The sequence below is a fragment of the Perca fluviatilis genome, chromosome 16 (genome assembly GCF_010015445.1).
Source record: "Perca fluviatilis chromosome 16, GENO_Pfluv_1.0, whole genome shotgun sequence".
In the NCBI taxonomy this organism is placed as follows: Eukaryota; Metazoa; Chordata; class Actinopteri; order Perciformes; family Percidae; genus Perca; species Perca fluviatilis.
This window is the reverse complement of record NC_053127.1, coordinates 8353458-8380708: the sequence shown is the minus strand read 5'-3', so window position 1 is coordinate 8380708 and position 27251 is coordinate 8353458. Positions and strand designations below refer to the sequence as shown.

The 27251-nt window shown below is 40.9% G+C and overlaps 2 protein-coding genes across 2 annotated transcripts; one reads left to right on the top strand and one right to left on the bottom strand.

Annotated features, from left to right (window-relative positions):
• Positions 1-133: 133 nt before the first annotated feature.
• On the top strand, positions 134-12214 carry rabgef1 (RAB guanine nucleotide exchange factor (GEF) 1). Its single transcript, XM_039777953.1, has 8 exons — positions 134-220; positions 1712-1897; positions 2269-2471; positions 2800-2966; positions 4735-4841; positions 8071-8162; positions 8656-8912; positions 10614-12214. Exons 2-8 carry the CDS (start codon positions 1716-1718, stop codon positions 11025-11027), a joined length of 1422 nt encoding a protein of 473 aa, XP_039633887.1. The 5' UTR covers positions 134-220; positions 1712-1715; the 3' UTR covers positions 11028-12214.
• A 6051-nt stretch (positions 12215-18265) lies between these two features.
• kcnj6 (potassium inwardly rectifying channel subfamily J member 6) lies at positions 18266-27251 on the bottom strand. The gene is made up of 3 exons (XM_039778636.1): positions 27046-27251; positions 21767-22687; positions 18266-19486 (listed from the first exon to the last, which is right to left on the bottom strand). The coding sequence occupies exons 2-3, from the start codon at positions 22662-22664 to the stop codon at positions 19134-19136; spliced, it is 1251 nt and encodes a 416-aa protein (XP_039634570.1). The 5' UTR covers positions 22665-22687; positions 27046-27251; the 3' UTR covers positions 18266-19133.

Genomic DNA, 27251 nt, shown 5'->3' with positions numbered 1-27251 from the left:
TGCCTCCATACTTATATGCATTAGGAGGCGCGGCTACTCCGTCCCAATATGGCAGCCGCGTCGACGTATCGCCCGGTTGAACAGCAGCGGGATTTTGGCCAATGGCCAGAGTCAACACGTCATTGGCCTCACCCTCATGGTTCCGTCATCTCACTCTCATAACAGAAGCGAAGAGGACTGTTTTAGTAGCCTACTCCTGATCGGTGAGAACATATTATAGGTGAGTAAAGCAGCACTGCAGGTACATAACGTGTAATCCAACATTAATGATAAGTTATAATAAACATTGTCTTAGCTAACGTTATAACGTTAGCTAACGTTAACGTTACTCCCCTGTTATAGCTACGTAAAATACCGCAGCATGTTTAGCTACGTTAACTGACCGTACAGACTGGCGACATTTAACGTTATATAATAAACAATAAGCATACAAATACCAGTCTGTGTCTTTGTGACATTTATTTTTGTTATTACAAGGTAGTGGTGAAAGAGGTACTCAGATAAGTAAAGGTAAAAATACAATAAAGTATAGAACGACTCATGCAAATTGGGCTCCTTTCACAGCTTATTATTATAGAAAATAAGCCTATATTACTTTGTTTTTATCACTAACAAATACATGTTAGAGCATTTTATTGTTGTAGTTCATCAATATGGAGCTAATTTTATACTAATGGGTAGATAATACTGCATCATGATGGTGAGAAACGAACTTTCGATTCCTCTTCATGTCTAGTAGGCTATATGTGAAGAAATTAACAAATAAAGCTGATTTGACCTGACTTGATATCAAGTAGTCTATGTTTTGTTATGTTATGTCAAATTGTACTTAAGTACAGTACTTGAGAAAATGTACTTAGTTACTTTCAGTGGTGGAAGAAGTACTCAGATATGTTACCTTTGACTCTTAACGTACACAGAAATGGACAGTGGTGGAAAGTAACTAAGTACATTTTGAGGTACTTGTACTTTACTTGAGTATTTCCATTTCATGCTACTCCATAACATCTCAGAGGGAAATATTTAACTTGTTACTAAACATTTATTTAACATCTTTAGTTACTTTACCAATCAATAATTTAGCATAAAAAACAGAGTTATATGAATTACCAACAGTTAATAAAAGCACAGCTGAAACAATTAGTCGATTAACTGATTAATAAATTAACAACTATTTTGATGATAATTTATGTCATAAAACATGTAATGGTTCCAGCTTCACAAATAATCAGATTAGCTGTGTTTCCTTTTTATATAATGTAAAAATGTTTAATGTTTTAGTAATAATGTCGAGGTTTGGACTGCTGGTTGTACAATTTAGCTCCCAATGATCACAAAAACAGAATAATCGAGAAAAACAATTATTTAGCTCATTACGTTTTGCAAGTAAACTCTTATTTTCACTTGTGTTCTGAATGAAAAAATAAAGTTTAAATAGGAAAAGTATTTTTAAGGCAAATTTCACAGTTGTATGTGTTTGTTTTTTTTACTGTTTATTTATTTAACTTTTTCCACTGTTTTTTAATAATTGCAACGTCTTTCCAGAAGTCAACGAGTAATCGTGTTAAATTATCTTGATTTGAATATTGACTGAAATAATCGTGATTATATTTCTTTCCATAATCAAGCAGCCCTAACGATTAGGCTACAGCAACGCATGCAAAATACACTAATAAATTAGATTATGATTTATTCTATTCCGGTCGTCTAGCATCATGAGTCAACGGACGGAGCGCCGGGGGGGGATACACGTGGACCAGTCGGACCTGTTGTGCAATAAGGGATGCGGTTATTATGGCAACGCGGCATGGCAGGGCCTGTGCTCAAAGTGCTGGAGGGAGGAGTACCAGCGGGTACGACAGAAACAGATCCAGGACGACTGGGCCTTGGCAGAAAAGTAAGACCTTCTGCTGCTTCATTTCCAACAACAACAACTTCACTTACTGGGTTAAAACATTTACATTTGCCCTTCCTGTATCCAAATTTGCGTTTCCTATGATCGCAAAGGAATATCTTGCACTACTCTGCCTCTGATTGGTTAGTACTCGTTGTCTTCGTTGGTTAGATTGATTAGGTTACGGCATGAGGAGTGGGATTAGTTAGGGTAAGAATACCAGGGTGAGCCAATGAGAGGCAGAGTAAGGCGGGACCTTCTTTCGCCATCCTAGGAAACGCACATTTGCTTCCTGTATATAGTACAGTGAGTTTTTCTCCATATTCCCCTGCTGATTGCTGGTATTTGCTCTATTAAAATGTCCTGTGCGCCAGGTTGCAGCGGGAGGAGGAGGCTGCATATGCCAGTAGTCAGGGATCACAGACACAGTCCACAGCAGCACAACCACAGCCGGGGGGGCGCGCCTCTCTGGGACCCTTCTCCAAGTTTGAGGAGAAGAAGACCAACGAGAAGACACGGAAAGTGACCACAGTTAAGAAGTTCTTCAGCCCTTCGTCACGCACTGCTAACAAGAAAGGTACGACATTAGGAGCAACTGGATACACCTGCCGGTCTGTTTGTACTTTAAGACTGGTTTGTTGACGAACTCACAGCTTCACGCTTTGCTTGTTTAGGCTAGCCTGAAATATTTAAGATTAGGTGCTCCAAATTAAAGAATACCCCTACCAGCACCTCTAAAGCTCACTTATTAACATGTTACATCTAATCGTTGGTTTAATCTGTACGCAAACATTCACAAAAATGTGGTTTTGGTGGAGTTTCGTACTGAAACTATCTCCTGTAAATGACGGCAGTCTTGTTGTCACACACATTACGTTTTTCTAAATGTGGTTCTTCCTCATCAGAAAACCAAGAGGGCAAGTCACCCAGTCCGTCAATTAGCCGCCATGCCAGCTTCGAGACAGACCAAGTGTCCAAGGACTTTGTGGACTTCTTGAAAAACCTCCAGAAGCCCGGCCGGGAAATCCATAAGCAGTGCCGAGCCTTCATTGTCAACATGTCAAACAAGAAGGTCTGATTGATTGCTTGAAATTTATTTTGAACATGTTAAAGAAACAGAAAGGTTCATACAGAAAATAATATTACACAAAAATAGAAAGCATATCGAGATACATATTAGGGCTGCACGATACGAGGAAAACATGCGATGTGCGACGACGTTGTTGAATATGGCGATAACGATATGACTTGCGATAAATAAACAGATCTTAAAGTGTGCTCAATTCTGCATTTCTGCTTCTCTTAGTATTCTGTTAATTACAACAAATCGTGTGTCGAATTTAAAACAAATAAAGGAAATTATTTCCAACATTTTTTCATTGAACAAATTGAACATTGAATAGAGGCAATACATAAAAGGCACCACTTAAAAAAGAATGACAGTTTTTTTGTATTTGTATTTTATTAGTTTATTTGTCAGGGACCATGCACAGTTCAGGCCCTGTACCAGAGTTAGCTATACAGCTAATTTACATCTGTAGTCCCTGGGCAAGGGAGATAAAAGAACAATATAGACAATATAGACCGTACAGACAATACTATCAAAACAGATTAAAAAACTTAACAACAAACAACATGTGACAAGCATTGCTCACATATAAACCAAAATACAAATATAGTACATTCCATGTTATAAAAAGATCAATGATCACATAGTTGATTCGCCTTCAGCCAAGTCTTTAAGGACATTTTAAAACTGCTGAGACTTGCACAATCTCTAATGTAAAGTGGAATTAAGTTCCACTTTTCTACTACAGTAAATGAAAAAGCTGATTGACCAAATTTCGTCTTCCTAAATTTAGTGGAACGGTCACCTCTTACAGAAGCCCTGGTGACCCCTACATTATCTCTGCAAAATGACACACATTGCTTGAGTTGGGGTGGTGCAAGATCGTGGGTCAATTTATACATCAGGCACATGTCTGCAAACCAGAGAAAACTGTCAAAGGTTAGTAGGTTGTATTTTTTTATGATGGTGCAGTGGTGGTAGTTTCTTGGTTTTTTGTCAAGAACTTTCACAGCTTGTTTGTAAAGGGTACATAAAGGTTTTAGCGTAGTCCCACCCGCCTGGGACCAGCTTGTAGAACGGTAAGACAAATGTGAGAAGATCATTGAATGCAAAAACCGTTTAGCTGCGGCTATTGGTAACTGGTGTGTCTCAAATTAGCTAAACTAGCTCTGACACAATTGGAGATCTTTTTTATGTGTTTTTTAAAACTTAAGTTCGAATCAATAATTATGCCCAGATACTTGAAATGATCATCAATGTGTATCACCTCTCCCGTAATACAGATATCGGGCTGATGTTGTGTAACATTCCTCTTGATAGAGAAATACATGCCCACTGTTTTGCTTACATTAAGCGTAAGACAATGTGCCGTTTTCGGCTGATATTTTCTTTCAACTCACACAAAAAAATCTCTGAGTGTCTATGCGATATGTTGTAGCCTTTTGCGATGTGTATATTGCGCAAGTTGATGTTGCGATGACGATAAACAAACTATATATTGTGCAGCCCTAATACATATATGACTAACACAGTGTGTCCCAATGCCCACAAAAGAATGTGTTCAGAAGTACACACTTATTTAATCCTTGTTAGTTAGTTGACAAGCTTCCTCAGGCATATATTTTTTTAAACTTACAAATATATAATTTTACTTACCAAGTATCTTACATAATACAATTTATTTCTGATTTGACATCTAGTGTCATAATAATACTCTTAATAATAATAGTGTTTAGTCTTACGTTCATGACCTTCCAACTTGTGTTGTCAGGATCTGGGTGCTGACGAGCTGTCGGAGTGCGTTCAGGATTTCTACCAAAACTTGTCCGACCGCTTGATGGGTCACTTTAAAGGTTGGTTTAGAGAACTTTCTCACCCGTAACATTTTAATTATTTCCACTAATACGTTTTCAATATATCGTAGTATGTAGCCACCACTTGATGTTAGCACAAGACGCGTTTCCCTAACCAGGCTCGTGCTTGTCTACAATGAATGTAGGTCGTTAATCGTTGTCAATGGCTGATCAGAACGTCTGTGATCAATGTACTACTCTATATGTTATGAATGTATGTCTTTGATGCTTTATGTTTAAAAGTCTTTTTTGTAAAGTACTTATTAATATGTATTTGTTTGTACATGGAGAACATAAAACTGTTCAACGGTTCAACCAGACTGACAACCGAAAGGGCAGAAAGAGACAAAGATCCCTCTGAGCAACAGCTGAATTGGTATTGGAATTGGTCATTGGTAAAAGAAACGGGAAGCTTAGCATCAAAATGTATGTGTGCAGATTTAAATAGGAACCACTTCATCGATCGGGATGGAACATATTTTGGGTGAGTTGCTCTGTGTGCGACTTTTTTTTAGACCAGGAAGCTGACGCATGTTTGTTTGAAAGAACTTAACACTGTACACTTGTTCAACCAGACTGACAACCGAAAGGGCAGAAAGAGACAAAGATCCCTCTGAGCAACAGTTGAATAAGAAGAGAAGAAATCAGCAGTTATTGGTAAAAGAAACGGGAAGCTTAGCATCAAAATGTGTGCAGATTTAAATAGGAACAGCATTCCTTTTTCAGTGTCAAGTGCACAATACTGCAGCCTATAACAAGCTGGAGTAAACAGGCAACATGTTGCTTTAGCAAAGCTCTTCTTCAAACTTCACAACAGGAACAGAAGGTTGGTCTAGGCAGTGTTTCCTCTATGTTGATTGGCAAGTGGCGGTCCGCCACGGTTAGATTTCTCCCGCCAGGTATCAGAAATAAAGCCGTCTATCATCGATTGTTTGAAAGCACGTCGGAGAATAGCGCGGACACGCGCTTCACAACGCGAGTGGGCACGCGTGCCACTCTGAGAAAAGGGAGAAAGAAAAAAGAGACAGGCTATGCGGAGGACCCGGTTGAGATGGCATGTGTGCATCCTTGAGAACTGTAAGTCGTATAACTTATATTGTCAGTTCATTTAAGCCTGTATTAGTCTATAGTTTTTGCACATTTTAGTTTCACCTTCACCTGCTAGCTAAATTGCACGTGGCTGTTGATTCAATACAACGCCCTTGATATCAGATCATGGCATAGGCTAAACCGTGATTATTTCATACATTCATGAAACCTATTGGGGAAAATTCATTCAACATAATTCACAGCCAAATAACATTTAAAAGTAGGCTATGTTATTTGAACATTTATAACCTAACCTGGCAGGCACTGCCTCCATTTTGGTGTCTGCTGCGCTGCGCAGCGCTGCTCGGACCGTGCGCCGCTGCCCTTTTTTTCCTCCATAAACTCCGCTCTCAGCTCCTCTGCCAGTTGCTGCATGAACTTCCTCCGGGACATTTTACAGCTGGTGCACTCCTTGGAGAGGATGTGTGTAATGATTCCAGCCATTTGTAGCATGTATAAAGTTATATGAACATGTAGACAGCTACCGGCCATCTACGTCTCAGCGCCTTTCACAGAGTGAAGTTCTTCTGATTCAGGATCGAGTCCATCCACGCGACCGACTCTGGCTTTGCCTTCGGCCCATCGGTGATGCCCACACTTGTTACTCGAGACCGCTAGTTACGTTTCTTTGACAGAGGCTATGATTATCACTAAGCAACCAAGATGCATCTTCAACCACGCAAAAGATTAAAAACAAAACCGCAAAAATCCGAGCGGTCAATATCGTGTCTGGCCAAAATAGGTAAAAGTGATTGTATTTTCATGCCTTTTGTGTAATTTATATAAAAACAATTTTAAATGAAAATACAGACTATTTTAGGAAAAGTCAGGTACCAGCAGGATTGTATTTTTTTATTTAGCAAATTTATTACAAATATAAATTTGAAAAAGGTCAAAGTTGACCGTCCAGGCCACAGGGGGACCATCTAGCAGCATTTATGCTACTCAGCATTAATGGGCCACCTCTTTCTGAATTCCCCTATAACCGAGCCTTGGAGTTATTTTTCCAAAAGCCAAATGTACACTGCAAGGCTGCCAACTTTGCCACTGAGGCAAATATGCAATAAATTTCGTTATGAATGGTTTCATATTATAGCCTACTCTTGGGTTTTGGTTTCCCTATGAAGAATTTCTTGTAAAATTATTTTGTAGACCTACAGTTCCTCAAAAATAGAGTTCAATCAAAACGAAATCAAAATATGCCTCATTGTGTGTGAATAGTGTGTCCGACAGATCTGCCCCCACTGCTAAAAAAAATCCTAGAGGAAACACTGCTAGGGTTAGCACTGTGGGAATATCAGCTGAACATACTATAGACTGACCCATCACAGTTTAACCATCTCCAATCTAACCACTGAGTAGACTGCAGAGGGCCCAAAGAAAAACACAACAACTCAACATTTAGAGCCACATTGCACCGTTGGGCTTCAATAATGATCAATGGTCACTTATGCTTTTCTGGACTGGAAAACAAATTCAACATCCACATTGGAACAGTATTATCCCATCATGCAACACTTTCTGTTGGCCATCCACTAAATGGAGAGTGTGTGTGTGTGTGTGTGGGGGGGGCAACCGAGAGATAGCGGAGGATACAAAAAGTTCCCACTCTGCAATCTGAAAGGTGTTTTAAAGCCGCTGATGGCAGCTCGTTATATTCTGACAGGTATTCATGAGCCTCTCTGGCTTCTCTCAGTGCTGTAAACTGATTTGCATTTCTATTTCTGTGCTTGTTTGCTTACATATACGCCTGTACCGATAAAAATTAGCCATTATTGAAGGAGAACATAAATTTATAAACAGCTGATTTATAAGTGTAACTGAAATGTAAATTGGGAGTTATAACTAGAAGTGGAACAATACACATATTCAGATTCAATTGCATTTGTGTTTTTCAAGGAGCCTTTTAGTGTTACGTTAAGTGGAAGCGTGGGTTTCTAAAGCATCACTGCACAATGCTTGCAGTCTGTGGAAAAAAAACGTCTGTCTGCGTCTATCAGATTACACAACAGCCACTTGTAGCACCGTTCTCCATGTTTTCCATAGTGGCAGCTGCTGACTGCATCTGTTTCTCATCCAGGGGGGACGTTAGTTGGAAAGAAAATGTGTATCATATGCACACACAAAAAAAGGCTTACCGCATTGCTTCTTTTTCTGTCTTGCAGGGCGTTACACTGGGTGACCATCCAGATGCTGTGCGTGTCTATGGATGAAGAAATCCCTGAAGTCTCTGAGAATGTGGTCAAAGCAATAACAGGTTAGAGTTTGTGCTTGATCGTCCAGTGTGGGTGGGGGGGGGGGGGGGCAGCATCTTATAAGTCCAACTGAAAGTTTAACTATAATTTAATATAATAAAAAACTATTGACAATGCATTTTTCTAATAAAAAAAAAACATTCATATTATTTTTGCCTGCAAGAAAAGGATGACTAAACCCTAAAATCCTAAAAAAGGTTTTTAGGTTCATAAAAATTTTCTTGAATCATCAAGTCATCCTTTTAATCTGTAAAATGTCAGTTTTTAATAGAGCTTAAGTTCTTCAAATTACTTGTTTTGTCTGACCAACTATCCAAAACACAAATGTATAAAATGTACTATCATGAGGATGAAGAAAACCAATTAATATTTACACTTGAGCAGCAGTAACCAGTGATTTTTTTTTGGGCACTTTTGCTTAAACTAATACTAAAAGCTTTTTGTTTAGAAGTGACAGATGACACGAGAGTCTGTCCAACCCCTTGTCTTTTCCAGATATCATTGAGATGGACTCGAAGAGGGTTCCTCGGGACAAACTTGGGTGCATCACGCACTGCAGTAAACAGATCTTCAGTGCCATCAGGACCACCAAGAACGAGCCGGCCTCAGCTGACGACTTTCTCCCCGCGCTCATTTACATCGTGCTCAAAGCTAACCCTCCTCGACTTCAGTCCAACATCCAGTACATCACCCGCTTCTGTAACCCCAGCAGGCTGATGAGCGGAGAGGATGGATACTACTTCACCAACCTGGTCTGTCTTCTATCTTCTGCCTTCTTTAATTCTTGTCAGGGCCTTTTGAGCTGTAGGCCTCTGGTTTCACCACTGGTAAAAGAAGTATTTCCTCTCTTAAAGGACAGTTCCGGCGCAAAATTAACCTAGGGGTTAATAACACACGTGTACCGAGTCGACCGTTCTCTGGGATATGTTTTCATGCTAATCGAATGTGACCAGTTTTAGCGCAAATAGGCGGCATCTTGAGAAAACAGCCACGATCAGTCGAACGACGAACGACGTGCTTGAGCTATGTTGTCCTGCCCAGGGACTACAGGTGGAAATTAGCAATTGTTGCTATAACCTGGCCCAAGACATATTCTCTTGTTTAACAAGTTTAATGTTTATTTGTGCACTGTCCCTGTTTCAAATAAATCAATTTCCAATTCCAATGTTACTGGTTACTGGTTGCACGGCGTTCGTCGTTCGACTGATCGTGACTGTTTTCCCAAGATGTCTTTCTAAACTATCTTTTTAATAAACTGTCTGTACACTTACAAAGTTCTCAATGCTTCGGTTTACATGTAGGGACCCTCGTTATGCTACCGTGGAAGTGTGGTGCTATTTGGAGCCTTGTTAGTGGTGTAGAAATAGTGATTTCTTTTTACTTTACCTGTACCCACGACTAGCATTATAAGCTAATTAGCGGTTTGCGCTCAAACTGGTCACGTTCGATTAGCATGAAAACATATCCCAGAGAACGGTCGACTCGGTACACGTGTTATTAACCCCTAGGTTCATTTTGCACCTCATTTGTCCTTTAAGTAAAAGTACTAACAACACACTGTAAAAGTACTCCACTACAAGTAAAAGTTTTCCTCTTCTATCTGATGTTTCTGGATTAATATTCCTGCTGCATTCATGTGTATGTTGCATTTTACTGCTGTAGATGTTGAAGGTTTATTTAAACTCCTTTGTATACTGTTGGCTAGTTTAATCTTCAGCAATTCATCATCTTCTATAAGATCATCATATGTTTGTAGCGTCGCTGATCCTATGGGAACCACGTATCTCTAAAAAGTTTAAAACTTTTCATGGTATCGGAAAAACATGAAGACGATGCATTTTCCAGCTGATCCGAGAGGCTTTTTTTAAAACTTTATTTAGCTTAAGAAGTAGGAGAATTTCAGTTATGCTAACCGCCACTAGCTCAAGCCTAATTTTAACGAATAGATATGCTATGAAATCTTCTTGTGTAACTCTCCACCAGAAATCAAATACTGTACAAACTAGGGATGTCCTGATCAGAAAGTATCGGAGCCGACGTGGGCATTTTTGAACTGATCGGGGATCGGCAGTCACCCCGATCACCTTACGCCGATCATTTACGTCAGTAAAATCTACACCATTCTAAGTAGAAGTTGATTTTATATGTGAGTTTTATAGTAATGCTAGCTACACATAGTAAAATACATTAGGCTGAAGACATCTTTTAGTTACTTTGTTTAGTTAGTTACTTATTTTTATAAATAAAAAAACGGTAAGCTCTGTTATCTAGGATCTTAAGTATCGGATCAGGACTCGGTATCAGCAGATATTCAACATCGGCTGATCGGGACATCCGTAGTACAAAGTCTTAATATTGAGACCATCTGGCTCGGTTGACTTGGGGTGGGTATGTTTTTTGTTTTTCACCCTTTTTTTTTTTTTTTTTTTTTTTTTGTTTTTTTTTTTTTTTAGTGCTGTGCAGTGGCCTTTATCGAAAAGTTGGACGCCCAGTCTCTCAACCTTTCCCCAGAGGAATTTGAGCGCTACATGTCAGGCCAAGCCTCGCCGCGATGCAACAGCTCGGAGGGCGACTGGGCCCACGCCGACCAGGCACCAACCGCCACCAACCCGGTCCTGGCTCAGCTCAATCACAACCTGGAGGTGCTGTCGGGCCTCAGCAGCCGGCAGGAGTCGCTGATGGAGGCCGCTCGCAGTCTGCAGGCCGACCTCCTCTCCTGGCCCCAGAGCGTGCAGCGGGAGGTCAACGGCATCCTGGAAAAATACCCGCTAGAGGTTCTGTCTCGCACCGTTTCCGCCATCGATGCCAACAACGTGGACAATGACAACCTGCCACCGCCCCTCACGCCCCAGGTGTTTGCTGGGTAGTGGAGTCTACAAAGGGAGGGAAGACATTTCACAAACACCAACGGTACTCCTGCTTTGAAAAGGCAGCTTTTTGAGTTTGATGGTAACATCCCATACGCACTAATCTGCTGAATACTTTGGAGCTTCTTCTGCACTTTAAACTGTGTGAACTTATTGTCAGTTAGCAAGCTAGTTAGCTTGGAGAGCTTATTTTTCCTGTCTTTAGTAACTATTTATTAAACGAAGCAATGCACAGGCCTGGGAGCACGGCAGTTTGCTAGCACGTTAGCAGCTACAATGCTACACATACACTTTGCCGCTTTCTGGGGTGACCGAGTCTTTATGGTTATCGGATCGTCTGTAAAGCTCTCCGCTGCCACTGCTGCTGTTTCATCACAGTTGCTTATTGACCAGTTTCTGGTTTGTCTGAAAAAATAATAGCAAGTATAATCTGCTGCATGTTGGTGTGTCTGTTTAGGGCCAGTTGGACTTTTTTTTGAAACCTTTTAATCATTTTTATATTACCCCCCTATAATTTTTATTTTTTTCCCTTTTTTTCCATTTTCATTTATTGTCCTTTTATTTAAGTCTTTTTTTCCCCCCTTTTTTAATATTTTTTTCTATTTTCATTTATTTTCCTTTTTAATTATTTTTTCCCTTTTTAATTTTTTTCTATTGAAGCTTTTTCCCTTCTTTTTTTTTCATTTTCATTTTTTCCTTTTTTACTCCAATACAATTTTGTCTGACTTTTATCGCAACGCTGTCCGATTTCTTGCTGTGTGTAATATGTTGTGTAGTATTTTTCTGCTGTAACACATTCAGGAGAAACACACAGAACCACACTGGAACATATTTCTCATCATCGTCGAGAGGCCTTTCATTTTCTATTTTCATAAACACACTGTTTTAACGTTGAACTGTGTTTTTAGAATTCACTGTATTTTGGCAGGCTTTTGCATTTTCACCTATACAATGAATGAAACTATTAATAATGTATTTTAAGTATTTAAGATTTATTTTGTCATTGTGCGATGTACTACTGTATAATATCGGGTGTAAAAACATGCTGGTGGTGTCTGATTGCCTGTTGAAACACTGCTGCCCAACGGCTGCTTTTGTTTTTGTGTTGATTCATTAGCTTGAAAATCTTTTTAGTATTTTTATTCAGTGACTAGCATTGAATTAAAAGCACATAAAAGCCTGTAAAAGGATGTACCACTGTAATATTTACTCACCAGGGCCCCGTTTGCCATGTGTGGTTTAACTAATCCCGACTAACGATGTCAGCTAGCTAACCTCTTAACCCTTGTGTTGCCCTTCGGGTCCCAGTGACCCGAAGGACAACACAAGGATTATGTACTTCCGTTTACTTTGTTGAGAATTGCTCTCTAAACAAGGGTTAATACAGCACCTTAGTTCGTGTTTGTACAGCATTTTGGTCAGCTTAAACTGTGTCTAGAACTGTGTTCTAGAAATAAACTTTACTTACTTTACAAGAAACAGGGTTTAGAGAGCAATTCTCAACAAAGTAAACGGAAGTACATAATCTGTTGTGTTGTCCTCGGGTCTGGGCCCCAGGCCCAAGGACAACACAAAGAATTACAACTAACTGCCGTTAAGGCTCCGGTTCTCTGGTTACGCCTGAGGGTTTGACAAATACTTGGAACAACCATTCCCATCCCATAAGGTTCTTATGCAATGCAAACGTTGGTCACTGCTCCAGGGAATAGCACGGACCTTAGATACGACTTGCCACCGCCACCCTTAGCAACCGGAGACATTGCTCGTAGAGCCCATCAGGTCAGCTGACGGTACGAGCCAGAAAGCTAACGCTTTGCTAGCCAGATTCAAAGTCAATAACATTGTGTACAGTTGGCAATCAGTAAAAAATAATTTGACAGTATGTTTAACAACAAGACAAGCTTGCTATCCAACCATGTCGTTGTCCCCAAAACAACTTTTACGAACAATTTTATCCGGGATGTGTAGCTAGCTAACGTTACTGTCGACCGCAGACTTTTTAGGCCCTATGTTCCCACATTTCCTTTTTCATAAATTTGTATCGGGTTTTATCCCCCCTAACCCTAACCCAAAAAATGTTGTGGGATGATAGGGCTTAAATTGAAGGGAAATGTAGGAACACAAGACATCATTTTTAAATTGTCGTAGAAATGTGGGAACATAGGGCTTTGGGACCATAGGGTTGTGGGAACATAGGGCCTAATTTTAAGAAAAATATTAGAAATGTGGGAACTTAGGGCTGTGGGAACTTAGAGCTGTGGGACCATTGGGCTGTGAGAACTTAGAGCTGTGGGAACATTGGGCTGTGGGAACATTGGGCTGTGGGAACATAGGGCTGTGGGAACTTAGAGCTGTGGGACCATTGGGCTGTGGGAACATAGGGCTGTGGGAACTTAGAGCTGTGGGACCATTGGGCTGTGGGAACATAGGGCTGTGGGAACATAGGGCTGTGGGAACTTAGGGCTGTGGGAACATAGAGCTGTGGGAACATTGGGCTGTGGGAACTTAGGGCTGTGGGACCATTTGGCTGTGGGACCATTGGGCTGTGGGAACTTAGGGCTGTGGGACCACTGGGCTGTGGGAACATTGGGCTGTGGGAACTTAGGGCTGTGGGACCATTTGGCTGTGGGACCACTGGGCTGTGGGAACATTGGGCTGACCCCCCTGAAGTAACCTAAACAGTGAACGGGATGTGAGGTAACGCTGTGAAACAAAGTCAGTTCAGAGGGGCAGTGTAACTCACTTCTTGCAGCTTGTGTGCACCATGAGTAGAAAGAGTCAAAAAAACATCAGCTCTTATACTGTATAATTATAATATAATTATATTGTTATAATTGGGGCAGGGTGCCTCAGGCAGGGTGGGGAAGTCAGGAAGTATTTATGGGATTTGTTGACAATAAGAAAATGTAAAACATATTCTGAAATGTGATATAAAAAACTACCAAAAGCTCCCATAAAGAAGATTTATGAAAAACTAACTTTAACTTAAAAATCTAAATGTTTAAACCCAAGTGTATACATTTTGTGTTTATGATATCATAACATTTCATCCATTAATGATAAATCTAGTTCAAATTGTTCTTAATTTAATGAATGTTTGAATGTATCCTGGTAGCCTATTATCTGGTCTCGAAACAGGTTAAGAACTGGGCTAAACTGTACTTTAAAGTGCAAATCTTCAAATGGACCACAGAGAACAAAAAGTTAAACTTGATCGAGTGACTGAAAATGATATAAATGATATTAACTGTTTTTTTTTCATTTGAGTGAAATAAAGACGACAGAGAAATGAAACAAATGGTTTTTTTACTGACTGTTGGGAGGTGGTGGGTTCATCCTGGAGACAGGGGTCTTCTTCAGGGGTCGCAGTGTTGGAAGAAGTATTCAGATCCTTTACTGCAGTAAAAGTACTAATACCACACTGTAGAAATACTCTGTTACAAGTAAAGGTCCTGCAGTAAACATGTCACGTACAGTATGTACAGTATTAAGTATAGTCAGGAAGAAGTATTAAAAGTATAAAAATGTCCCCTGTGACTGTTATACTGTTATATATTCTATCATTAGATTATTATTACTCAGCATTATGTAAAAGCAGGACTTTACTGTTGGAGTTGGTTGAGCTGGAGCTCATTATAAAACTATTACAAATGATTATTTTCATTATGGATTAATCTGCTGATTATTTTCTCCATTAATCAATCGATTGTTTGGTTTGTATAATTAGTGAAAATAAATGGCGTCACAATTACCCAAAGTGACACCTTCACAATATTTGTTTTTTCCAACCAACAGCCCAGACCTCAACATTATTACTAATACATTAACTTTACTTTAACATTATTCAAAGCAGCAGCAGCAAATCGGATCATTTATAAAGCTGGAAATCAATGAATCGACTAATCTTTTCAGCTGTACTCAATCAATCCATCAAACTTGGTTTATAGTATAAACTGTTGGATAGTTATAACAAAACATATTTTTTTTATAAACTTCATATGTTTTTTGAAATGTAAAATGGACTGAGAGCAACAACACTTTGACTGCTCCAGTTTTTCCCAAAATTTTTTTTTTACACTATACTACATTTCAGACACTATATTTTTCTGACAGCAATAGTTATTTTTCAGATCAATATTTTCCATTTTAAAATGTATGATGATCTTAAAAAAACAACAACACATTGTTAAGTATTAAACCAGTGGCTCCCAAACTCTTTGACTTGTAATCTGTAACAAAAAAGCAATGTGTAGTTCAGCCTCCTTCACGTTTCAGATGTCTGTAAGTTTCATTTCTCCTTTAAACATAAGGTAATAGGCTACTCAGTTCCTGTTTCAATTTTATTTGTAAGGGACAATGTGCAATTAAAACAGAAATGTGACCATTTGATGCATTGCACCAGAGTTAGCCTTAGGCTAATTTACATCGGCAGTCCCACTCAAGTACAAGTACTTCAAAATTGGACTTAAGTACAGTACTTGTAGAGTAAATGTACTTACCGTTACACCTCTGGTTACTGGTTACAGCTGGTGAAATCCGGAAACAGAGGGAGGAGGACTCAAATGCAGACAAAAGCCAGATGTTAATGGTATTTTGGCCAGTGGGAGAGGGGATAAATACACACCAGGCAAGCAGGTAGGATGAAGGGGAATTTACTTTAGGGTGATGATCAGCAACAAGCAAACACATTCTAGAGGGGCACAACGGGTCAGCAGCCGGTTCAGATGACTGGAAAGCAAGCTGGTGTAGCCATAGCTGCATCTCATGCCCCTTGTTTGATAGCTCCTCGACTCCTCGGTCCTCGGCTGAACCGTGAGTGGTTCTGTCCTTCCTCGGTGAAGGCCGTCTCAAAGCTCTTATTTCTGCCCCGAGGCACAAAGAGGAGCGAGCATCGGTTGTTTTTTAGCGTAGGTAAGTCTTTCTTGTACATTGACAACATTTATATTGTATCTACTCATGTATATTCTCTTTCCCCTACGAGAGTTTTGTATGTTGTTGTTTTTTTGTCAATAAAAAGAAAGAAATAAAAAAAAAAAGGAGTGAGCATCGAGGCGGGATCATCGAGGAGCTATAGCCGAGGATATACGAGAAGCCGTGCAGCTGAAGGAGTTGCTAACTCCACCCATACAGCAACAGATCATGTGACGCTTCAGAAGAAAAGGACGTCTCATTCCTCTTAAACACATTTGCTCGTTGCCTCTCTCCTCCGAGGATTTCCTAAGACGCGAGGAAGGGAGGCAAGTGGAGGAGTCGGGGATGCAATTTAAGAGCTATGGGACGCGTCTTCGGCCGACGATCCACTTCCCGGGTGCTGCAGGAAATTCCTCCGAATGCATGTCTTTTCGCAGATGTCCATTTCCTTCCTCTTTCTTTGTGTTGTAATTCTAACCTCCGGTGGATTTCTGAGGACTCTGGTTAACTGCTCCTCAGATCTCAGATCTCCTAAGAGGGTAAATCCAGACAGCTAGCTAGACTATCTGTCCAATCGGAGTTTTCTCTCGCACGACTAAAACAACTTTTGAACGTACACATGTTCCACCAAAACAAGTTCCTTCCCGAGGCTATTTTGCAGAGGCGCTATGGCTCCTTCTGGCGTTTAGCACCGCCCATGACAATTGTGATTGGTTTAAAGAAATGCCAATAAACCAGAGCACGTTTGTCTCCCATCCCGGAATACTGTGTGGACTAGCCAGACCCTCCTCGGCTGCGCTGTGGAGGAAGGTCTGGCAAAGCGAGACTAGTGTAGCCGAAATACTGTGAGGGGTAATTTGGGGAATGTGGAACAGGTGAGCAGGTGGATGGAAGGAGAATGACATGGGCCTGGGGGAAGTGAGGAGTGGCTGAAAAACAGGGAGCGAGAGGCAGACTGAGTGAAATAAAAACAACGATGTGACAATTACATGTTACAGATGTAGCACAGCTGGCACAACAAAAGGCTTTAATCACATTTTCTCCCCATATACAGTAGCAGCCTACTCACTGCTGGAATGCAAGTAAGTACAGTTACTCAAGTACTTAAGTAGCCGACAAATTACTAGGTACTTGAACTTTACTTGAGTATTTTCTTTTCATGCAACTTTCTACTTCTACTCCGCTACATCAACATTTCAACGTTCCAGCTTCAGCCAATGTGGCAATTTTCTGCTCTTCCTTTTAATTTGGTTTAAATGTCTTTTTAATTATTTTGAGTCTTGGTTTTTTGTGTTTTTTGTTTTTCTGCATTTTGCTTTTAATACTTTAATTACATTTTCCTTGAGTGGCGTGTGGATCTTCTGTGGCAGGAAGCTTTGGACCTCTTTTTATCTCCAGCATGAACACAAATACTTAAAATACTCAGTAGGCAGTCATGGTTTACCTGCAAAATGAGGGGTGTTAAATCATTTAGATTGCTTTATTTAACTTCTCATACATACTGTTCATATAATAAAATAACACAAGCTTAGATAAGTAAATAAATAAATAAGCTTAATATAAATAAACAATATATATTAATATATATAAACTGTTTATGGTCCGGGTAGAAATGAATATATTGGTAACATAGTTTTGCATTGCCAGACCTATCTCCACAGCGCTGTGGAGTAAGGTCCAGCTACAACACAGATACATTCTGGGATAGGAGAAAAAAAAAGCTCTGGGTTGTTTGCATTTCTTTAAACCAATCAGAATCGTCTCGGGCGGCTCTAAGATCCGGAAACACCGACGGCGGCCACATTTATCTCTTATCAATCTGTCCCAAAACATCCCAGTTAGAGAGTAAATGCCGTTAACATATTCTTTGTAAATCTCAACAATCATTCCCTGAAAAAGCCAAGCAGGCCTGCCTTGTTGTACGATCAAAATTTTCTTAAAAACTTACCATTTTCAGCGTGTAGCTTGCTAGCTCGAAGTTTGTTGTTGTTTCCTGAAGAGAACGGAGTTAAAGAACGGCAACACGCAGAGAGCGGAAGGTGAAGGACATCAGGCATGAGCCACGCCAAGGATGTCAAGCAATTATTCTGGAAATGTACTTCTGTTGATCCACACTAATCTAATACGGTCATATAATATCGTAAAATATCAGTCACAGGAGATATTTCACTGCAGAACGGGTACTTTTACTTTGATAATTTAAGTACATTATTTAGAAAAAAACGTCTTTGGACTTTGGACTTTTTTTCAGGATTTTGAAAGTAAAGGATCTCAGTGCTTCTTCCACCACTGAATAAAATTAAAATGCAACAATCACTTAGAAAAAGTCTCATCAAGTGCATAATATGCAATTTATTGTTTATTTATTTCTGGTACTGTTAGGTGAAATGCAAGGGGTTTCTGGAGACTGAAACAGCGACTAACTTTCTCCATCAGAGGCCTCCAATGTGCAAATGGTGAACAGATGCAGTTTTTAAAGGGCCATTGTCTGAAGTCACCCAGCTGTAAACGGCAAGGCATGGCTTCTTAAAGGAAATAGTGTAGTACTACCTTAAACAAACATTTATCATGGGAAAGTAATTGTTATTGGTTTAAACTAGTTTTTGCATCCATTGAGATAAATGTGTTCCTTATGACACTACAGTATATACACAATACAATATAAATTAACTGCAGATAATGTTAATACATGCTAATATATTTCTGAAAAACCAAATAATGAAAGCTTTATACATACAGTAAGTCAGAGAATATACAGAACTAACCTAAAAGAATAAGTATCAAACATCCGTCAAATATTCACACCACAACAAAACAAAGAATTCAAAACATTTTATAGTATATACAAAAATACTTATGCAAATGTCCCTAGGGATATTTTTATAGAAAAAATAATAGGAATCTCATCAGGAGGACATCACATTATATTTGAAACATGCACTTCCCGCAGAGGGCTTTCAGTTCAGCGGTGGGCCACATGTCTAGATGCTTTGTTGTTTTTTGGGGTAACTATGAAATCACTGAGAAAAAAAACAGTTCTTGGTGCAGGGATACTTGGTCTACTGTGCTCATTGGTCCTCGTTTTAGTACCTCAAACTCTCCCCTGTGCTCCGCAAGCTTGTGTGTTACACGTACAGACGTACAGCACACAACTTTTTCAGAAGGAGCCAAAACTTGCTCACTTTCTTTCCTCTATCACACTTTGGACTCGCTCTCTAGGTTGGCAATGTCCCCATTCCTCTCAGTCTGCTGGATCCTCTCCTGGTTGTCCAGGCTGGTCTTGGTGTCCGGATCCTCCTGCATCGCCTCTGGCAGCCCCTGCTGGCTCAGCTTACTGGCCAGTGACCAGGTGAGGGGCAAGCGGGTGCGGTTGGCCATATCAGCAAGCTCTTTGGCACTGCAGGCGGGTGTGTTAGTTTCGTAGATATCGTGGAAGCTGTTGTAGTCCACCTCGTAGAAGCCGTCCTCCAGCGTCAGGACTGGTGTGAAGCGGTAGCCCCACTTGATCTCACTGCCGATATACGAACTCCTCGCCTGGCACGTCATGCCTGGAGACACAACGCAACATTTAAGGATCAAAAGTTGTGGAATGTGCTGTAAATTGAAAGGAGCAGTGTGTAGGATTAAGTGGCATCTAGTGGTGAGGTTGCAGATTGCAATCAATCTAGTCTTGCATTAGCAGACCTTACTCCACAGCACTATGGACTAAGGTGTGGCTACACCACAGATACATTGTGGGTTGTTTGCATTTCTTTAAACCAATCACAATGGTCTTGGGCGGCGCTAAGCTCTGGACGCAGCAACGGTGGCTCTGCTAAATAGTCTCGGGATGAGACTTGCTTTGGTGGAACATTTGCACCCCGCAAAAGAAAACGCCTCATACAATATTAAATGAAGTTAACTGTTCACACAATACAGTAACGTGAGCTACTTAAATTAGCTGGCTACATGGTTAAACCTCATTTGCTCTAACCAGTGTATCACCGTGTGTACTTCGTCTATAGCAATCCCACCAATTGGTCCAAAAACATCCCAGTTAGATAGGAAATGCCATAAATATATTCTTTGTAAATATTTACAATGAATAACGTTTCCCGAAGAGAACACAACGCCACGATTATCCTGGAAATGATCATCAATAGTCAATGATCCCCGATTACAATCAATCCAATAGTTGTTGAAATATTAAAATTACAAGTGTGAACCTCATGGTGGTGCTACAGGAAATGTCAGAGGATGACCACAAGTACATAGTCATCCTCTGGTCACCAAAGTCAGTAGGATTCATCCTCTGTGGACAATCAATAGCCGCTTTCCGACCGGAGGGATTTTTGCAGTTCCTAGAACATTTTTCTCTTGTTCCGACTGGACCAATTTGGGGATTTTTAAGTTCCTCTGGCCGCAGTTCCTGTAACTCTTTCAGCTCCTACTTCAGGGCAGAGTCTTTTCGCTGTTCCCTTTACAGCATAGGGACCTAGGTCAACGAGGGTCGGGTTTTTGGTACAGACACAGACCAACAACGGGACAATTTTAACAGTTTTCGCCATCTTATTCGTCACTAAATTCACTTCTGACAACGTTTTAGGCGAGAAATGAACTGTTAACATTTCGAATATAGGCAGTCTTGCGAAAATTGATGCCGAATTGACAATTTGCTTCAAAGTTTTCGGAGGTGAGAAGCGTCATGAAGTGAGGCGACAGCCAGCAGGCGCCTGCCCCGGCCGCTGGCTCGTTGCTCGGCCAGTCACGCTCAGAGACCCCGATGTCAGCTGGTGGTCTCTCACACCGCTCTCATAAATAAGAGGCTTTTATTTCACCAGATCGTTGGTTTAAATATCACAACACATGTCCATCATAAGATTAACGGGAACCTGTGGTTAACTGTCTTTTCAGAGTTAAACTCCACAAGCTGGCTGGCCGTCTCACACACACACACACACACACACACACACACACACACACACACACACACACACACACACACACACACACACACACACACACACACACACACACAGCGCAGCAGGCAGAGGGGGAGGAGAGAGAGATACCCATTTCTCTTTGGGATACATTAGATTTTAGTATTTAGTTCATACTTTTTTTTGGGTGTATTTGTTTTCTGATTTTAACGCTATAAAGACCGTTGCCGTGCTTGCGTCACTCTCTTACCCCTCCTATCAGTCCCTATGGCCACTTGGCCAGTGCGAATGCAAATGGAAAAACCGGTTTTCGGGGAGAGTAGTTAGTAGATCTGTTTAGAATTGGACTGTTCCTATAACTACGTTCCTGTAAATACTTGGTCGGAAAGCGGCTATAGTCTGTATAGAGTTTCATGGCAATTCATCTAATAGTTGTTGAGATTTTAAAGTGGTGGATCAACTGACAGATCGACACTGTCATTCCTCGAGCCATACCACTGGCATTGCTAAAAATATAAAATAAAATAAAAACTGTCTCGGCAGATGGCCGCCCACCAAGAGTCAGGTTCTGTTCAAGGTTTCTGTCTGTTGAAAAGAAGTTCTTCCTCGCTGCTGTCGCACCAAATGCTTGCTCTTTTGGGGAATAGTTGGGTCTCTGTAAATTATAGAGTGTCGTCATTATTATCATAATTATGATGTCCTGAGACAATGTCTGTTATAATTCGACACTATAAATAAAATTGAATTGAAAAAAAGACAGTATGACTTACTGATATGGGTTGTATATGAGCGTTCATGTGGGATGAAACGTACTGTGCAACACTATAAAAACCACTGAATAACAATTGCTGCACACATTATTCTAATCAATGCATAATATCATCACGAATACAACATCTGATGACTCACCTGTGGCCTCCACCATCCCCTCCAGAATCACAACAATCTCCAGCTCGTCCTTGGCCAGGTGGGCTTGTGAGATCTCCCAGAAGGGGCTGTCCTGGTTTATCTCATGGCAGATAATGAGCGGTGACACCAGGAAGAGCCTGTCATCTCCCGTGTTGTAACCCACATTTATGTCCGTCTGGTTCAAAGGGATGAACTCCCCTTCCTTGGTCTGCTTCGACTTGATAAGCTTGGCCCTGATCGAAGCCTCTACGATGTGCGAGTTTCGGAGGTCTCCGACTCTGAACATCAGGCACAGCCGTCCATCTCTCATTGAGATGACCGCGTTGGTGGAAAACACAAGTGTCTCGGCTCGCTTCTTGGGCTGTGAGATCTTAACAAACATGCAACCCACCATGAAGGCGTTGACGATAGATCCCAGCACCGACTGAATTAAAAGCAGAAGGATCCCCTCTGGACATTTGTCCGTGATGACTCTGTACCCATAACCGATGGTGGTCTCTGTCTCAATGGAGAACAGAAAAGCTGTTACAAACCCATTAAGGTTATTGACACATGGAGTCCATGTGTTGTCTGATAAATGTTCCAGATCCCCCCGAAGGTATGCAATAAGCCACCACATGAAGCCGAAGAAGAGCCACGTCACGGTGTACACCAATACAAATATGAACAGGTTGAGCCCCCATTTGAGATCTACCAGCGTGGTGAAAATGTCCGTCAGATAGCGGTACTTCTCCGTAACATTCCCGTGATGGACGTTGCACTTCCCGTCTTTCCGGACGTACCGCTGGATCTTCTTTGCCCGGTCCCTTTCTGCCAGCTGTTTAGGCAGGTCCTCACGGGCCTGCTTTGGCAACTTCGGCTGTTTGATGATGGAGGGGCTCTCCACATCCTGCTCCATGTGGTTTCTAGGTGGATTCAAGCCTTTAAGAGAAGAAACATGGTGGTAATAAGTAAATAGCTCAATTGCTGTGATGTTGTTTCAGGGTTTGATTTAGAGAGTACTTGTACCCAAGCACTGTAGGCCAAGTATAAATTGCTCGTGTAAGCTGTAAATCATGTTTATAACACATATTATTTTAAGATATTGTTCATTTTTGTTCATTATGTTGACGTATATTGTACGTACCCAGAGGAAGTTAAATATGGATGACATATTCATTTCTGTTCTAAGAACAGCGTCATGTAGCCTATGTTGTTAGCTAAATTAGCCATGAGCTGTGTGTGTGCCTGCAGCGCCTTCTCTTGAACGGGTTTGTATAATATGGTACGAAAATGTATACACGGCAATAAGGCGACTGCTGGCTGGCCACCTGACGCCAGAGCTACGTGAGCTGTCGTTTCAGAGGCCGTTGTCACTACCCGGTGTGAGTCGAGTGCAGATGTGAGTTGCGCATGCGTCACTTTGCGACTTCACACAGATCTGTTTTGCTGTTAGCCACAGAATAATGAGATAGGTACATTACATAGCAGTAATTTATTATTTAGCGTGAGGCATCACATTTTCATTAGAGGCTGAAGTAGCCGACAAGAACCTGCTAACGAGAGACTTCTGTAATGTCAATCCGATAAAATGGACCTACATAACGAAGTTCGTTCACTGCAGGCTACAAGTTAGCAATCAAACACAACAAAGGCTGTCACTTGAATGGCGTTTTGAGCTAACGTTAGACATCAAACAATCACAGATAGCTAAAACGTTTGCCGTCTGCACTCGACTCACATCGGGTGGTGACACCGTTGCTAGTTGAGTTTAGCCGACAAAAAGCGACCGTCATGCTGCCACAACAGTTAAGTTTAGGCACCAAAATACTAGTTTTAGGAAATACTCGTGGTTTGGATTAAAAAACTAACGGAGAATAAACATGCGTTTCCTTGGTGAAAGTCTTCAGCATTTCCTCTATGTTGATTTGACCGTGGCGGCCCCCCCACGGCAACATTTCTGCCCCCCACGGTATCAGAAATAGGGCTGCATTGTTAAGAGTGCATGTCGGAGAATAGCGCGGACACTCGGCAGAAAAAGGGGGGGGTGGTGTTCGGACCTGCCCCCACTGCTCCGCTTCCCGGCTTAAAAGCGCTGTGTTCGCTGTCCACAGCGTTCTTCTACAGCAGCAGTCGATGTGGGCCATACAGCAATAAAGACATTGAATAGATACGAATTACAGTGCTTCACTTTTCATAGCTGTATGTAATGTATGAATGGGTCGTGAGAACACCTCTGGTGTCCAGAGCAGTCAAGTGACCAAACTGTTAGTCTATTACCAAAATAAAACCACTCAATTGGGAATATTGGCCTGTGGTGTCTCTCCATAACACAAAGCAAGATCACACCTGTTACATGTGCATGTCAGAACGTGCTCAGTCCAGTCGGACCACGCCAGTGGAAAAATAAGTAATAAAATAATAAAATAAATCCAACAACTATGTGAAATACAGTATAATAGTTATGTGATGCCTCTGCAAATCTCCTTCACTATCCACATTGCCTAAGCCCCCCCATCAGTGTATTTTTTATTTTAACCACTGGCACAAATGTGTTGTGTTGAAGCTGGTCTGCTCTCCATTCACAGGAGAATATTGTGAGCATGAGCAGCATTGGTTTCCATGGCAACGCACAGCTCAGTCTACCCAAGTGCTCACAAAATAGCAGGAATGTACTGGATGAGGCCACGCAGCGTTGGGTAACATTTGTCTGTTTCATCTCGTTTCAGAGGCCTGAGGAGGAACAATGTACTCGTATCTGCTTTGTGTCATTCATGTAACATCTGTTTTTTTTGTCTGTTTTTTGAAATATATATATTTTAGCTCTAACAGATCTGGGAATAGACACATAATTATACACGTTTGCTTAGAGCATGTTTGTTATGATGGTACCGACAGTAAAGAAACTATAAAAGCCAATATAATCAACAGCAGTTTTATTTGTTACTAATTCTGTAGTCAACTCTCACAGGATGGTTTTTTTAAGGCCCCATATTAACCTCATTTTCAGGTTCATACTTGTATTTTGGTTTGGGCTTTATTTTCCTCATACTGTCTGTCTGAATATACCTGTATTCACCCTCTGTCTGAAAAGTCCAGTCTGCTCTGATTGGTCAGTGTTTTAGGATCTTCCGGATTCGGACTAGTCTCTGCACCGTCACTGCAGCCAGGGAATGACTGTAAGGGCACTTTCTACCTGTATATAGTTTAGTTGTGATATTACAACTGTACAGAAGTCCTGACGGGCTGTGGGCATTTCTTCTCGGATTGAGCATTTTGCAGTCACGCCAGGCCAGACCTTACTCCACAGCGCTGTGGAGTAAGGTCTGGCTACACCACACACACATTCCTGGATAGGAGAGACAAACGCTCTGGGTTGGTTGCATTTTCTTAAACCAATCACAATCGTCTTGGGCGGTGCTAAACTCTGGACGCAGCGACAGTGGCTCTGCTAAATAATCTCGAGAAGGAACTTGTTTTGGTGGAACATTTGCACCACGCAAAAGAAAATGCCACATACAATATTAAAGGTGCAGTCGGTAAGACTTATAAAAACTAACTTTCTGTCATATTTGCTGAAACTGACCCTATGTTCCAGGAGAACTACATGAAGCAGGTCATTTAAAAATAAACCTAGCTCCTCTGACACCACCTACAGCCTGTAGTGCGATTTGCAAAAATCCACAGCTCCCTGTTCAGATGCACCAATCAGGGCCAGGGTGGGGGTGTCTAACTGCATGTCAATCACTACTCATGCACACGCATTCATTCTCCCTTGTGGGGGGAGGGGCTTAGGAGACCATTTTGGGCTTTAACAGGAAAGGGGGGAGGGACTGAGAAGTTGTTGATGTTCAAATTTTTTGGCTAAATCCTGGATCTTCACAACCCTACCTACAGCTAATTAAAACCATAGTTCTGTGAGTGATCCAAATTTGGCTAGGTAATCTTTGACACATAAACTTTTACAACTACATCAAATACGTTTTGAAATTGTTTTGATCGGACCAATTTTCTTCCGAATTTAGCCTAACAGGTTGTAACTTTAAGAATATTACAAACAGATTAACATCATGCAACGTGATGTTACATGTTAAACACAAAAGACATAAGTGAAAGTCTACGCTCACCCACTTTGCTCCTTTGAGTGACCTCCCAAACAAATGATGTCACTTCCTGAAAATGGTCCCAATGGAATTGCAGCTTTCTGTTTTGTTTGGTAAGGCGAGAAACTACAAACTATCAGGGAGGAAAGTTACTTTAGGGACATGTACAGTAAATGATGAAAATGGCAAAACATAACTATAGTTATTCCTAATACATATTTAGTAGAAAGTTTAAAATGGCCCGTTAAATGATACTTTGAGCATTTTATAATTTGATGGCTTATAGTTCTTGTAGAAGTGGACTGGGGGGCATGGTAATATTACATGGTAAACATGGTAATATCCAGCAAGGAGAAAAAAAAGTGTTTTTTTTATGTGCATTTAATTCTATGTGATAAAGAAGACCTTAATCTATAAATGTATCTTTTTTTTATATAGCTACATATTGGCCTATATGACACATTTTCAAAGAAAATATTCATGGGGACAGAAATGTTGGTGCGAATGAACCAAACACGAAAATTGTGATGAGGCTGCTTATATCTGATATATAGGCCACTTTTCTTTTTAATATGAACCTGAATTAGCTGGTTGGAGGATGACTAGCTAACACAGTGACTGGCTTTATTGGCCTGTCGAAAGAAAAGCCACCTGCGTTTTTTTGAGATTTCCCTGAATATCATAAGCATACTAACTTTTTGTTTTATTATTATTTTAGAGCAAAGCTCGGCTAGATAATGTGGGATGCTGAGATCAGGTGCAGAAAGCGAGAGCAAGATATTTCCCGTTGTCATGGAGACGGAGGTGATCTAGATAATAATAACAATAGCTTAATCTATTTTTATTTTTAAATGTCAGTAAGCAGTACGGCTCGTTTGTGGGGGTCCTCCTGCGGGGAGGTGAGGCCGCGGGCCTGCAGGCTCCTACAGCCGGAACATTTTCTCTCTCTTCAACACCTTCCATTCCTTCCTCTAACCGGCTGCTGTTCCCTCCACAGTGTCAACAGGAAGAAGAAGAAGAAGAAGAAAAACAACCCCAGCCATCTATAATTAATATTCATACGTGCGTGTTTTCTTAATCATTCTTAATTAATCTCTGATTCGGCGTTCACTGTTATGTAACTCCACCCCCTCCCCCTATATAATATGATTACATTTAACAAGCTATCAGGAAAAGGAAGGAAAGGTGCATCCATACCTTGTGCAGCAGATTCTCTCCCCGAGTCATTCTTAAAGCCGTTCTGGTCCCATGGAAGAAAAGAAAAAAAAAATGTCCCTGCTGAGGGTTTTAGGTTGGGATTATCAAGTCGCTCTCTCTGCGAAAACCGACTGAAAAATAGCCACTAATTCCCTCTTTCCTCCATCCTCAACACAGAAAAGGCATCGGCTGTCAGCCTCCACCCA